The sequence below is a fragment of the Eptesicus fuscus genome, chromosome 19, assembly GCF_027574615.1.
Source record: "Eptesicus fuscus isolate TK198812 chromosome 19, DD_ASM_mEF_20220401, whole genome shotgun sequence".
In the NCBI taxonomy this organism is placed as follows: domain Eukaryota; kingdom Metazoa; phylum Chordata; class Mammalia; order Chiroptera; family Vespertilionidae; genus Eptesicus; species Eptesicus fuscus.
This window is the reverse complement of record NC_072491.1, coordinates 10,126,263-10,142,245: the sequence shown is the minus strand read 5'-3', so window position 1 is coordinate 10,142,245 and position 15,983 is coordinate 10,126,263. Positions and strand designations below refer to the sequence as shown.

The following is a 15,983-nucleotide window of genomic DNA, read 5'->3' as shown; positions in this document are numbered from 1 at the left end:
GTGGGCAATGATATAGAGCTGAAAGACTTAGAGCAGCACCTACCCAACAGAAATACAATACAAGCCACAAATGCAATTTAAAATTTTCCAATAGCCACATAAGAAATGGAAAAACGAAAGATGAAATTCGCTTTCATAATCTATGTTATTTAACCCAATATATTGAAAACATGATAAAGAAATGCTCTATATTGTTTTTGTACTAAGTCTCCACACTCCGGGGTATTTTACATTACAGCACATTTCGATGTGGACTAGCCACATTCTAGTGCTCAACCCATGCCTTCAGAAGCTGCATCTGAACCAGGAGTTCATCATCGTTTTTGAGATAACAAACTTTGAGGATTTATGAAAGCCATCTATAAAGGCATATAAAACACAGAATTTTGCATTAAACTTCAGGGGATTCTCTTATACCTAAAGCTCATCCACGAACTATCATCTCTTCACCCCAAAGACCCCGCTGAAGAAGTCTAGTGATAAAGAATTCAGGTCTTTGCCCAGCTGATGTTGTCTCAGTGGTTGAGCGTTGACCTATGAACCAGGAGGTCACGGTTTGAGTCCCGGTCAGGGCACATGCCCAGGTTGTGACCTCAATCCCCAGTGTAGGGCATGCAGGAGGCAGTTGATCAATGATTCTCTCTCATCATTAATGTTTCTGTCTCTCTCTCCCTCTCCCTTCCTCTCTGAAATCAATAAAAATACGTTAAAAATATTGAATGTCAACTATAATTAAAAAAATAACATTATCTATGACTTCAGATCTACCATAAAAACATTTGTATTTTTCAATAATCTCATTAAAAAGGAAACCTCAATATCACTGCTACTCATTTTTTTTTTAATAAGCCCTGGAGATTATAAGGGGTTTGAAAATAATGTTGTGGTTTTGATTATTCACTTCTGTCACTGAGGTCTGAGCAAAACATTTTCTTCATATTATGAACATACAATTCTTTACAATGACGGCTTCATGGAAAATCTGCTAGTGTATGTGACCTCCCTATGCTAAACAGGAGAACACAAAGCAGGCTCACATGCTCGGGGACAGTGACACTTATCCAGCATTACCTCACTGTGGGCGCCGTGATGCCACCAATAAAGAGAATCCTACACCAGCTCAGCGGATGACCGGCTTGGAACACAAAGATATGTTTCAAGAAGAAGGTGTTCAACTCCGTCAGCTGAAAAGAAGGAGGCAGCAGTCAACCTGATACGTCATTCTAAGTCATAATCATACATTCCCCTATGGGAAGTCTACAACTGAAAATAACTGGTATGTTCAAAGCATTTCCAGAGAACACCTGGGTCTTCCAAGGGTCGCTACTGAGACTTGTGACGGCCGGTACAACATGGGCATCGGCCAGCGGGGGCAAGCGGGCGGTGCTGGGGTGCTAGGAGAAGCACCTGGGGCCCCAGCTTCTTGTCATGCTGCCTGGTTCACACAGTTGTCATGTATGTGACCTGCTGGGATAGTCCCGGTTCCATTCCTGGTCGGGTCACATGCCTCAGTTGCGGGTTTGATCCCCAGTGGGGGGCATACAAGGAGGCAGCCAATCAATGATTCTCTCTCATCATTGATGTTTCTCTCTCTCTCTCTCCCCCTAAAATCAATGAAAACATATTTAAACAAATAAAATAAAATAAATTACCCAAAGTGGCAACAGCCTAGACACAATTTTAAAAATCACACATTGAATTTGAAACATAAAAAAAAGCCTTGCATTTGTTCCTTGGTCCTGAAAACTATCTTTCTAAAAAGCAATCCAATGCCTAACTCATTGGGTGATGGATGCTTACTATGAGCAACTTTAGGGGACTTTTAATTTGTTCCTTATTTGTCATTCAAAGACTCAGATTTTAAAATGCCTTCATGATGAAACACCTAGCTGGTAAGCAATGTCAACTATCATCACCTCTAAATTCTTGGAAAGTTTTATTTCTTCCCCTAGTTCAGGGCATCTGAAAAGAAGAATACCTGCCAGATGATCATGAAAAGGTATATCCCGGCCACCCTCTGAAATGAAGACTTGGGGTCGAACCATCGAACGTAGGTCCAGCTGGCAGGCGTGAACTGCAGCACGGCTCTTTTGATTTTCCCAGTGGTGGTGTGGATGTCCCTGTAAGAAGAGAACAGCTCCAGTGAGATAAGAAAGGGGAAGAACAAAAACCCCAAAACAAGAAAAAACAAACCAACCAAAAAACCCTCTGCGTTGACTGTTTACAACCAGTGCCCCGCACAGAAGAGTCCTTTCTCCGTGAACTGGCTCCGCAACAAGGGCCCCTCTGCACAGGTGACGCCCTGGGGAGGTCCGGGATGACAGCACAGCAGAGCCCAGGTCCCGCAGAGCCAGGAGAGGCCTTGCTTGGTGACTGGCCGACGAAAGAAGCTGAGAGGCACTGGAGACCACCTTCTGGACCCAGGCGGGAAGGAGGAGGGGGCCAGCCAGGATCCGATTCCCACCACTGTGTGCCTCCCAGACCGGGCGTTTTAGTAAAGAGAACATGCTCCATATTCTCGCGGTCTCCCACGTCTTCACTTCACCCTGTTTCTCCCTCAGGTAAGTGAGCCGCGATTTTTAACCTTATTATTGATCCCAGAATTGATTTAATTAAACATGTCATATGCCCATGGCAGAAAGAGTCGCATATTACAGATGAGAACATGTAGGCTCAGAGAGAGAGACTGGAGGACGCAGGCTCACTCTGCAAGCCTGGGAGCGGGTGTGCACGCCAGCCCTGCCTCGCTAGTGCAGGAGAGCTGAAACCCCGGTACGCAGCAGTGAACAGGGTTAACGTACATCAGGGATCTTTCAGTCTCAGACCGTGCTAAGTGCTGAAGGCACAAGTGCAAACAAGTCAGGCCTTTATTCCTTTGGAGGGGGCGGGGGCAGTGGAAGGAAACCAGGTGTGCTCCTCATTCACTCACCTACCCATCAACAAGCATGAAGTGAGAAAACCTTACAGCAAGCACATTCTCGACAAAAAAGCAACAGCAAAACAGAAACTATCCAAAATAAACAAGAACTCTGAAGCACCTGTATTTTTAAAAAATAGCCAAACTTCGAAAAAAGATGTCGGGATAGTTGGGAATAAATAGAGAAATTTGGCATAATTGGGATCTGGAATACTTCACATAGTAAAGAAGTTGTTAATTCAACTTAAGGGAATCTATAGTTATTTGCACATTTCATAGAACTTTTAAAAAAGCACCAATGGTATTTTCTGTTGATTAGTTTGTTGACCCGACAAAATGATTCTCAAGTTGAATTTGAAGCATAAATATATGAAAATAGGGAAGCGTTATGTCAGGGTTTAAGGAGCCAGACAGTCTGACACAAATTCAGATTCAACCATTCGCTGGTTATACTATGTCCTTCAGCGAATTACTAAACCTAAGTCTCTGTATCGTCATCCCTAAAATGAGAAAAATGTAGTGTCTACCCCTCGGATTGATAGGAAGCTAAACTGCTTTATAGAGCTTGCTTGGAGCAGTATCCAGCACAGCTACGGTTTGTTACATTTATATGTACTATCTTAAATATATTAACAAGCATCCTTTCCAGTCATTGGCTAAAGAAGTAATTCTAAAATTTCTTATAATAAAAAGACTAAGCCATTAAAGAATTAGAAGAAAATACGGGTTAACATTAACCTAAACAAAAAGATTTAAAGCTTTTAAAGTTTAAATAACAAAATTACCACAAAATAAAACAAAAAGAGGATGACAAAATGGAAAATAAAGTCACATTTATGACAAATGTTAAAATCCTTAATCCAGAAAAAGTGCTAATGGAAGAGAAAAATCCAATAGAAATATACTAGAAATTTAATATCACACAATTTCATGTGTAATAAAATTGACAAAGTTTAAAAATAAAATTCAAAGCAATAGTGAAATGAACAAATATTCATTAGTGTATACAGGTGAGAACATAAATTGGAATATACTACTTGTAAGAATTTATGTCAAAAAAAATCAGGTATGTGCACAAAGACACTTATTCAAAAATGTCCACTTTTTTTATAAAAGTGAAAAGTTTGAAATAACTAAATGCTCATACAAGGGAATTGTTTAAATACCTTATGGTTTATCCATATGTTGGGATATGAAGAAACCCTTTTGAAATTACATTTTTAACAAATTTAACTGTTGGAAAATGCTCATATTTTGTTATATAAATAAATGAAGTTTTAAACACACTAAAAACGACTATTTTCATTATCACTACCGCGTGCTTTCCCTCCTTATCAATGGCATGGTTCCTGCCAGTCAAACTGAGGAGCAAGTTCGGAGAAGCAGGATAAAGAATGACGGGGTGTGCACTGTCCTCCACGGAGGCAGAGGAGGAACGCGCAACTTAAACTAGGCAGTGAGAGACAACTACCTACGTAACAAGTGAGCCAGGTCAGGAAAGGAAGGCCCATGGGAACACAGGTCACACCCAGGCCGACGGGAGAGTATACATGGCAGACCCAGGCAGGCGGGAGTATATACATGGGCTAAGGGCACTCGGTACCCTGGAGGGTGTGAAGAAAGGTACCCTGCTGAGTCCACGGAAGCACACTTTGTCCTAAAGACCATGAGAAGCTGTCATAGGGGAATGACATGGTGAATGGGACATTCTTTAAAAAATCAGTCCAGCAATGGTGTGAGGAGGCTTTGAGGGGTTACCTTGGAGACAGGGGACTAATTAATCCAGCGATGGCAGCCTGAATGCAGGCTGAGGCACACAGGTAAAAAGGAGGCAGTTTTGAGAAAATCATAAATGACTTAGTACTTTCTGAATGAATGCCTGAAATTAGGTTTCTAATCATTTATGAGTTTCAATTACTAATGTATAATTTACTTCTTGTCATCAAAGACCGTATCACAGGCTGCATCTACGACAACAGTTCTGGTTCGCTGCGAAAGCTGTGACACTGTCCAGAGGCGCGGCTCACCTGAAGCTTGCCCAGTGGTAGGTCCTCATCTCTAAGAACCGGCAGACGACCATGCCCAGCCAGATGCCGCCGCCGTTGCACAGCAGGATGTCCAGGACCACCTGGTCCCACCAACACTCAGCAAAATTAGGCAGCAGATGCATGAAGAAAAGCTGAGAACACAACAGATGATGGTGGTAAAATAAAAATAAAAAATGGAGTACCACACATACAGATAAATTTCCTTTTTAAAAAAATGTTTTTAATTTATTTCAGAGAGGAAGGGAAAGGGAGAGATAGAAATATTGATAACAGAGAATCATGAATTAACTGCCTCCTGCACACCCCCTACTGGGGATCGAGCCCACAATCCAGGCATGTGCCCTGACCAGGAATCGAACTGTGACCTCCTAGTTCATAAGTTAATGCTCAACCACTGAGCCACACCAGCCTGGCAAATTTCCTTTTAATAATACATGTTTTAGGAAAAGTTGTTGCTATGTCAGTTTTTCCTGATGTATTAAAAAAAAGGACGGTTTGTATTCTGGTTCTTATTTTTTATATTGCGAATGGTTTACAAACAGTACTGATGCAGACAGCTCATCTGTTGACAGAGGCCTTTAAAGAAATGATGGTCCCTCTTTACAAAATACTACTGATGAACTGCGCTGGCTCAGGGCAACACGACAAGGACTCAGGAGGGTAAAGGAGAGAAGTTCTCAGACCTGCCAACGAAGCACTGGCATAATACTCAAGATTAGCAGCTTGGTAATTGAAGCTGTGCATTTTAGAAATATTCCACTCCCTGTTTATTTGGGTAAAACAGGGAGGAAGCTGTAAACATAAAGTAAAAAAGCTAGACTTTGATGACATGATATACAGAACTGATAGCTTAATGGGAAATCTCACACTAACTGATTCCCAAAAATGATCATCTTTTATGAAACAGCGATGATGAGCAGGTGGCAAGACAAAATGAAATCAAGGTGCTTGATCTCAAGGGCAGGAGTCAGATGTTCATCTAGAACCACAAAACAGTGTAGGCTGTGCCAAGTGTTACCATGGTGACATAAAAGGAGCACAGTGGGGACGAGAGAGAGCCATCCTGAAAGATGGCAATTGCACAGGCTTCTGCAAGGAAGGTATACTGAAGTGGGATCATTAAGGCCAGAAACGACTGGCTTCGGGAGACAGAGATGGAGATGAGGCATTTCAGAAAGGGGAACAGTACTGTCCAGGGTGGAACAGAAGTCTACTGCACAATGTTGTTCAAAACAAGGGCAGAACAGCTGTGTCCAGGACAGAACGCCCTGCCGTGCGAAGGCCCGTTTTAAAGTCTGAAATTACAGAGAAACTGCCTGGGGTTCTCTAAGGAGGCAACCCCATAATTACAAAGTAATATAATTTCAAAGCAATAGAAGAGAATAGAATTACTCTGGAGTAATATAATAAATACTACAAAATAAAACTTCTCATGAAAGCATTTCATAGACTAAAACATTACAAATGCACGTGTATGAGGCACCTGCCTTCTTCACGTGCCTGCTGCCGAGAGGTACAAAGCAGCTCCGGCATGTGACGGCTGGGGCCTGCGCTCTGACCCAGGGGGTCACTACCCTGAGGCACATTCCCGGCTTCCAGCCACGAGGTGGAGCATCAGCTCTTCCTCGCAGATGGGCAGACGGTGATGACACATTTGCTGGAACGAAGCGGCTGTGGGAGTGGCGTGGAGGACACCGCAGCCTGGGGAGCTTCCCTGGAGAGCCCTGCTCCGCTAGGTTAGGAGCAGGATAACGACTGGCTGGGAGAACATGCTGTGCACAGGGCCGAAATGTGTTCTTGTGAATGAATAAGAGGAATAAAATAACTAAACAATAAACGAGTTCGTTCCCCAAATTTCATTTTGCTAATGGTTTTTCAAGAATATATCTCTTTCCATTCATTAAATGAGACAATACGTTTGATTACTGAGATGTAACGCTGTATCAGTAATTCATTCTTCAGCTACAATGCCCTAGTAATTCCTAAATACCACAATCCTATTTATTTCACGCTGGAAACTCGTTACTGGGTAAACTACCTATTTACTTCTAAGCAGATCTCATTAACCTTTATTTGTCTCACTTGGGATTTCAATTTCATTCTTTAGCTTTATTTCATTTGTGTGTTTTTTAAATTTTTTATTTATTGATAGATTTTAGAGAGAAACGAAGGGAGAGAGAGAAACATTGACTTGTCCTACTTACTTATCCACTTACTATGAAGCATTCATTGGTTGATTCTTGTGTGTGCCCTGACCAGTGATCGAACCTGCAACCTTGGCGAATGGGGATGATGTTCTAAGCCAGGGGTCGGCAAACTCATTAGTCAGCAGAGCCAAATATCAACAGTACAACGATTGAAATTTCTTTTGAGAGCCACATTTTTTAAACTTAAACTTCTTCTAACGCCACTTCTTCAAAATAGACTCGCCCAGGCCGTGGTATTTTGTGGAAGAGCCACACTCAAGGGGCCAAAGAGCCGCATGTGGCTCGCGAGCCGCAGTTTGCCGACCACGGGTCTAAGCAACTGAGCTAGCTGGCCAGGGCTCATTTGTTTCTCTTTAAGATTTGTGACATAGAGGCACAGTTTAAGTTAGCAAGAAGCTATTTTTTTCTCACAAAGCTGTAAAATATTCCTAAGGGGGTGTTTTCAATGCAGTTTTGTTCCCGACACTGGAGAATGGATACTTGACTGTGAACTGACGGAGCAGCTTCTTCCTCCATATGAACTATCCACAGTGCAGGGTCCAGATGACGGCCTGCCCCCTTCTTACCTCGGTTAGCTCCCAGGTGATGCTGATGGTCCAGCAGAGACCATAACTGCGGATCAGTAAGGCCTTCATGGCCCAGCCCCAGAAATGTCCAAATGCAAATATATCGAAATGGCTGATAATCCTCTCCCAGGTGATAACATGGCAGTTCACAGCATACTCCTGTTTAAAGTAAAAAGGGGAATAATTAATGATACTCTAGAAATCAACTGGCTTCCGGGATTCTGATGTTAAATAGGAACTGATGTGACCTTAATAACTAATATATGTCCTGCCCAACAAAAATGTTTTAATAACTGAAGAATCTTAAAGAAATATGGATCAGCATTAATTAGAGTTTATAAATTAAATTGCTTTGCTTTGAACTGCAAAAGCTGGGTTAAAACGAGAAGCAAAATAATTTTACAAAGGCTTACACATGTTCAAGAAGGGGTATCACATATGCTATGTCACCTGACCACAGGGCAACTGTGTTAAGATCAGTAACAAAACATAAATAAAGCCCTAGCCGGTTTGGCTCAGTGGATAGAGTGTCAGCCTGCAGACTGAAGGGTCCTGGGTTCAATTCCAGTCAAGGGTACATGCCTGGGTTTCAGGCTCAATCCCCAGTAGGAGGTGTGCAGGAGGCAGCCGATTAATGATTCTCTCTCATCACTGATGTTTCTATCTCTCTCTCCCTCTCCATTCCTCTCTGAAATCAATAAAAAAATATTTTTTAAGAAGTCCAAGAAAATTGTGGGGGAAATATATCTGAGACATCTTTCTCCTAATCTCTAAGATTTCACAGACTTCAGTGAGCATGAAAGCACTTGTTATTATTATTACCATTATTATTATTATTATTATAACTGTATAACTGAAGACTAGTCCAAAAGGCAAGTACAGGTTTTAGAGCCAAAGGGATCTAACCAATTTGTGCTCTGAGCAAAATACTTATCTATTTTAAGCTTCTATTTTCTCCTCAGAAAGATGGGGATATGACTGTCTGCCTTGCATGCGTGAGGCTTGTATAGATTCAATACAAAGTGCCCAGCCCAGTGCCTGGCAGAGTAGACAACCCCAATCAGCCCCTGCTATCACCCTCACCCCAACCGTCACAATCATTATCATTAGAAGCTGTAAGTCACCCTGCACCATCCTCTTCCTTAGAGTCCAAACCCCCACAGATTGTTCTCCCGAGACTTTGAAGTCATTTCTGGCATTCCTATTCCTGCCTTTATGTCCTTTATAAACGTTAAAGATATAGTCGGGAAACACCATTCCGAAGGGTCTGACCAATCTCAACTGCAGTAGAAGGATGACTTCTCGGACCTTTTATTAAGTTCCTTCCTACTGTTTCTTGTTCGTTAAACAGGGTCTGTCTCTGGCCCAAATGCCTGACCTCCCTTTCTGAGCATCACCAGCTCTTTCTTCAAACTGTACCAAGTGTTAGGCACTGAGGGAGGGGGTGTGGAGCGAATGCATTACAGTATAAAATAGCCTCTGACACCAAAGCACAGAGCTTCAGCCAAGAATAAAGACGTTTTGTGATTTAGTGAAGCTAATGAACGCAATGGCTACATCATGACAAGTGGCCCCTCTTGGCAGCAGGTGGGAAGGATCGTGGCGGAGGCTGGAGGTGACAGAGCAGGCGCAGTTCCACCACTGAGGACCTGTGTGTGCCAGGCGCCGTGCTAGGCCTCGTGGATAATGTTTCTTTAGTTTGCAGTCAACTCCCCAAATAGTGTGCTACCCAAAGTCCTACAGCTAACGAGTGATGGAGGCAGACACACCCAAGGCCGTCTGATGATCACGTTCACACGCTCCCTGCCACCCCCTTGGCTCCGAGAGGACTTCGCTTCCCTGACTATCCCTCAGGGAAGCCACGCCCCTCCCCAACCTGCCCAGAGACCTGTGTTTAGCTCTCTACTCAGGAGACACGGAGCAGGAGCCATTGGAATGTGCATGGGACTCCCTCCAACACCCAGGAGCCCAGCAATGCCCGGAGCCACTGACCAGTACATACCATGATGTCCGCTTCCCTCGTGGCGTAGCGGAGATTTGGATCTAGCCAGTACATGATGGATTTCACCTGCTCGAAGTTCAGGAAGAGGAGGAAAACCAGGAAGAGGAAGTAGAGCACACTGAGTCCTGAGGGAGAGAAACAGTGTCACACTGAGGACAGACCTGGGTGTCGGATGCACAACACACATTACTCCCGAGTCACTTACGGCCAAGCCGACACCGACCCTGCGCCACAGCGTGTCGAGACCCCCCAGCACAATCCGGTGCTTCCTTGGTGAGAGGCTCGTGCACAGCCCCACTTCAGACCGAGAGGGTCAGCAACACTTGTTGAGAAAAGTATGCGGAAGCTGAGACTTGAAGGACTGGCAGACAGAGGGGTGGGGTGGGAGTGGAGGGGTGAGGGCAGCTTTCAGGCCCAGAAAGGTTGCAGGTAGGTGCCTGGACAGAGAAGTGTCTGGAAGCTGGCATGTGGCTGGGGTGCCAGCAGCGAGGGGAAGGAGTGCGGTGGCCCTGAAGTGACAGCCTGGGGGCCATGGCAAAGGTTTCAGATTTTATCGTACGTGAAACAAGGAGCACTTGACGGGGTTTCAGTGGGGAAATAAGATGATCTAGGTAACATTTACGAGGCTGACTCTGGCTACTGTGTGGAGAGGGGGTGCAGGTGGGCGAGGCCAGCGTAGATAGTTGGGGGGCCAGTTCAGCAGTGACAGGTCTGGAGTGCAGGAGGTGGCCCACATGAGCCCTCGCAGGCATTACCTTCCTGTCACATCCTATCATAACTGGTTTCCTCGTAATCTTCCCACGTCATTGAAAAATAAAGTTAATCTACTCTAAGAAGGCAAAAGCCTGCAAATACCCTTCAGAAAACCAACCACCGGGGCTTTGTCACTCCTGTTTCTGTCGAACCTGCTAGAATGTATGCGTTAATATAGGCCATCTAGACACTGTGATACAAATGACCTTGGACCACAGCACCCCGGCCAAACCTGGCTCAGCACTAATCTGCAGGAGCCACTCCAGAGGAGAGGACATCGTGCTGGAATGCAACGGACCGGCTACAGCGCCAGGCCTTCCAACAGGGAGCTGCCAGTCCCAGGGCCTGGGCGGGTGTATGGGGGCGGGGGGGGGGGGGGGGGGGCTGTAGAGGAGCACTCCCACCAGGTCGTGATCCCAGGGCCTAGGCACATAGGTGTGAGGACCTCCTCGGGTTTGCACTTATGCACCAGCTATTTTTACACAAACTTTCAACTCAAATGCCCCCGCCCCCTGTACCTGTTTATTATAATTCTCTCAAAATAATTACTTCAAGATAGAAAGAAAACATTGCAGTTCATGGCTGGGCTTCAAGGTCCATGAAGAACATGCAGCACTGTGTGTGTGGAGCAAGCATGCATGAGTGCATGTGTGTTTGTGTGTCTGTTAAGGGAGGAAAGGATCTATAGTTCTCATCGGATTAGCAAAGGGCTCCAAGATCCCAAAAAGATCTCAGGTAAGAAACAAAACTGCTCATTCCCTATAGTGGACCATTTGAAATAGAGAAAGCTCAGGTGTAGCCAACTAGCTGAAAATAACTTTTAACTTCAAGCAGAAATAATAAGTCCATGAGGTGAAAGTATGATGCAACCAGAACTGTCTTTTTAAAAATGTAAATGAACCATCTCACTTCTCTGCAAAAAATCCTCCCATGATCTCCGACTGCCCTTCACACTCACAATCCTGAGTGGCCTACAGGCCCTGCAGGTTTCCGTCTGTGCCTAACTCTGACCGCTCACTACTTCCCCAGGCCTGCTAAGCTCCAGCCACCCTGGCCTGGGACACGCCGAACGTTTCCTCGCTGCGGACCACTGAGTCTCATTCTGTCTGGCTCCCACCCCCGCCCTGGCACGCTCAGATCCTCCTCTGCACGCAGGTTTTGGATTAAGCACCCTGCCTTCAGCCTCCCTCACGCACAAGCAAAGGCAGCCACCAGTCACTATCACCTCACAGGGTTTTTCTACACGTCCTAACACTTCAGCCACATCTGACTTTCCCGATGACTGGTTTAGCCGTGTGTTTGCCGCAGCTGTCCTCCCTCTGCAGGGCCCTCCTGACTGGCAGAGCGGCTCCCGGGCTGTCTGCCCATCCCAGCCTCGGGGCAGAGCAGCGCCTGCCCACAGGGCACTGGACGAAGGTCCGGACTGACCACTAAATTCAAAGGGATTTACCTTTGATCCCTGAACATTGAAAGAAAAACAGGCAATCTTGAGCGAAAGGTCCATCTTTAAGGTCCTCATGCAGAAGATTACATTTTCTGAAGTTAAAGTAATTTATTTGATGTCGTATTTAGGCAAGATAAAGCCAATGTTTATAGTTCTGAAGATGTGTATTAAATCCATTCAGGTGATGTGACTATTTGGACTAGAAATCAAATAAAAATAAGACATCCTATATTTATATTAAATGCTTTTCACTAAACTGTAGTTCAAACCAGGGCTCTTTGTCTAAAGATTTCTCTCTTTCCCAAGTTCTTCCCCATTCATAACACTGAGATTGTTGCACTTTTCAGTCCTCCTCGATGCCGATGAGACCAATGTGCTCAGAGGATACACTTGAGCTTGCACTAGCGAAGAGAAACAGGAAGATGCTTAACCCACTGTCCACCATAAGCGTCTGTAGATGCAAGCGGCAGACCTTCCCCACACGCCATGCGCGTCTATAAAAAAAAAATGTTTTCCTTAAGTGGCAGCCCTGACCAACTTTAAAATCATTTTTCGTGAGAATTTTCAGCTGAAAATATTCAAGAACACCCGAATTGTGAGTAATATATTTATTTTTATAATATTCACTGCAAACTGATCTTTTAAATTAAATTCAAAACATTGTGGCGGGTGGGGATGGTTTCCGTTTTGGACGCGTGGTAGTTAACTGGTTAAAGAAAAACAAGCCACAATCCCTATGTCGAGTCCTGTGTGTACCGTAGAGACAACAGCATAAGAAGGGAAGTGGAGCTAAAACGGTGCACATGTACGAGGATGCTGATTGTCACCAATACTTTATTTTGTGGCAAAGATTTTAATAAAAAATTTATATTAGCAACACCAAGAAGTAAAAAGCTATACAGTTTTTCCTATAGCGTGGTAAGCAAAACTGCTATAATATGCAGGAAAAAAACAAACAACACTTTTTAAGTAGCATATATTTTAAAATCTAATGGGTAACTCACCAAAAACCATTCTCCATAAGGCTGGATGAGGCCGAGTAAATGGACCTGCGGAGGTAACATAACAGGGTTAGAACGAACTCATTTCAGAGACAAGACTAAAGACAGTAAGAGGCCCTTTACTTAAATTTTTATTTTTTATAGATACTTTGAGGTCCAGGTTTAGTTTGAAATGTTTTGTCCACATTGTAACAACTATTGCCATACACATAACAGGCACCAAGTCTCCTCAAGTTGTGTGTGTTTTGTTTTTTTCTTTAGAACTCAGGTCATCATTTCCCAGGGAAACAATGTTGTAACAGTAAGTAGGTTACCTGTAAGTGTAAGTCATACAGATTGTACCTCAACACGTGAAAGCTCCCTGCTCCGCAGAAGCTCCAGGGGAAAGAGGTCTGGACAGTGTGTGTGTGTGTGTGTGTGTGTGTGTGTGTGTCTGTGTGTGTCTGTGCGTGTGTCAGGGTGGAGGGACATGACTTATTCTGAAAATGAAAGAGAAAAGACAAATACTGTGCTTTGCAAATAAGTGAGATGGGTAGTGAAACTGAAAATAAACTGAGCACTGGAGGCTGCAGGCTTTTAAGATCATGAACTGTGGTAACAACAGCTTTTACCTGGCAACTCAGTTTCCATACACAGATGCAGATCATGATCAATGAAAAGTTTCACAAGATGAAACTTACTCTAAGTGATACACAATACTTTCTCTTCTATTTTATTTCATTAAAAAAAAAAAAGGCAGAAGAAGGCAAGCAAGCTGGGTTCACTAGAGCGAATTATGACCAACTGAAGGGTTACAACTCGCCAACGTCGAACACTGTTCTAATGGGCCCCGGACCTGCCCGGAGCTGCCCGTGCCTTTGGAACAGCCTTCCTACGCTTGGAGAACTTCCAGCGTTATGCGTCCCACGTCTCCCGGGAGATGCCAGAACTTGCTGCCCAGGATTCTTTGTAACTAGGCCTGGTTCTTCAGTCGCACCCATGCCAGACTGGGCCTCAGAGCTGGCGGCAGTAGAGGTGAATGTGCACAGCCCTCCTCGCCTCCCTCTGGTGCTGGCTAGCAGGAAGAGTCGAGGGAGGTGGCACTCCTCACACTGCTGACTGTGGCATGAGGTTCCATTACAGTTCACTGCAGGAGTGACAGTGGGACAGACTACAGCCTAAGCTCACTGGGGTTTCCTCATCAGACCAGTTCTGCGTGGCATGCCAGTGTCTAGCTTTCCTGGGAACTTGTTTCCTAGCCTCCTACAACTCCTCCTCAAGCCAGCCAATGTCCGTTAACAGGCTTTCAAATCAGCACGGTCAGCTTCTGTTGCTTGCAACCGGGAATCCTGTCTGAGGCAAATATTTACCTTGTAATTTTTATTCTGGAACTCATTCTAAAATCCCTCTCTTCTTACACAGGCTAAATTAAAATATATATGAACTGCTTTCTTTTGATGAATCAAGTTCACATTAGGAAAATCTGTTACAAGTATGCCCACTATCCAATTATATTCAGTTCCCGAGTATAGATGGTGAGAATTCAGAAAGTACATCAGCTTTGAGAGAGACTTTGCTTTATCCAAATTAATCTGGTGCCGAGTTTTGGATGGCAAGTAGTGAGAGCTCAGAGGTGAGAGATACCTATAGTCTTTTTAATCATCTGCTCCTCTCTCCGAAAAGCACAATGAAGCAGAGAAGCCTGAATCCCCTTTTAGGTAACATCATAATGTGGTTAACTTTCTTCACATGCCATTGGAAAACTGACAGCTAATATTGCCATCTTTTAAGTAATTTTCTCTTCACTCTTCACTGATTGTGACTTGATGTCTCTTGACTTGTCACCATGAATGAATGACCTCCGTATTATGATGGCTATCTGGCTTGAAATATTACTTCATCCATGTCACTGAATTAACCTCTCATAACAGGGGACCCCAGCTTCTCTATGGTTTCCTCTTACAAGGTCCAACTCTAATCTATTTGGCTTGCAATAGAACTCCATGCCCAATCAACACTCAAAACCGTATGTTGTTCTTCTCAAGAACAATCATAATGTTAATTTATAATAGCCACAGTACTTTCTGAGCACTCACTGGGTACCAGGCTGAAGGCCGAGACCCCCCTATGTTTTGTCTTAGTTCTCCTAACAGCTGGGTACCATCACCCCCATTTTACATAAGAACAGTGAGCCCCAAAGAACTTGTCCAGGGTCACACAGCTCACAGGACTCCTCTCTGGTCTGAGAGCACACAAGTACTTCTCCATCAACTCTGTCAGGCCTGGGCCAGCGCAGGAGGAGAGACTGAGGAGGAGTGAGAGCCGGAGCCAGGACTGTCTCAGGGTCAGGAGAGCAAGGTGGGAGAAGCAAGCTGGTGGGTGCTGTTGAGGTCCTTCAATTGGAACTGATGAGCAAGGTCAAGAAAAGCTGCAAGGATGGGGGAAATGCCAGGCAGCTGATGGGAGATCCCTCACATCAACTAGTAGAAAGGCCCCCAAAGTCCTCTTCCACCTGCCATTACTATAAGAGAAGCCTCTGGAAAACAGACATAGCCCCGGCTTATCTGACCCCCAGCAGTTGTTCCAAAGTGAGAGGACAGACAGGTGCTTGAGAACCTGGGAGCCGAGGGGCCTTCCAGCTCGCCTTAACCTACACACAACTGCTTCAGCCCCAGGGTACTTCCCTCGGTTACTCTGTGATTCCCTGTGACAGGCCCACGCTGTTCCAGGACCTGGAAAGAGAATTTTCATTTTATTGCTGTTTGTTTTTAAGCCTTGACTTATCCCTAATTGATCTGTTTCCTCTTTTTTCTAGGTTTCCCACTTACACATCATAATATCACATCACAATGTTTCTCAAAAAAGACAACTTTTAAGAATGACCTGTCAGCTTTGCCAACTGAAATGCACTGGATCCGAAAAAGGCTTAGGAAGGTGGGTTTCAGAAGAGACCGAGTACCAAGGTGCTCTGTCCCCAACCAGGCTGGTGGGAACCGACTGTGTCATTTACTGACAACAGGTGAGAGAAAGCCCTGGCGCACGTAAGGGGAGTCGCAGCAGCCAACT

The 15,983-nt window shown here is 44.6% G+C and overlaps 1 protein-coding gene across 12 annotated transcripts in view; it reads right to left on the bottom strand.

The window, feature by feature from the left end:
* Positions 1–15,983, bottom strand: part of PTDSS1 (phosphatidylserine synthase 1) — a 48,879-nt gene that overhangs the window by 16,936 nt on the left and 15,960 nt on the right. For 4 of the 12 annotated variants that reach the window (XM_054708763.1, XM_054708764.1, XM_054708767.1 and 1 more), the window contains 7 exons: positions 15,572–15,649; positions 12,942–12,986; positions 9,741–9,865; positions 7,739–7,897; positions 4,945–5,096; positions 1,979–2,120; positions 1,072–1,184 (listed from right to left, as the gene is read on the bottom strand). In XM_054708763.1, the coding sequence (XP_054564738.1) occupies positions 1,072–1,184; positions 1,979–2,120; positions 4,945–5,096; positions 7,739–7,897; positions 9,741–9,865; positions 12,942–12,986; positions 15,572–15,649 (814 nt within the window). The other 8 variants (XM_054708768.1, XM_054708769.1, XM_054708771.1 and 5 more) reach the window with 3 other exon arrangements.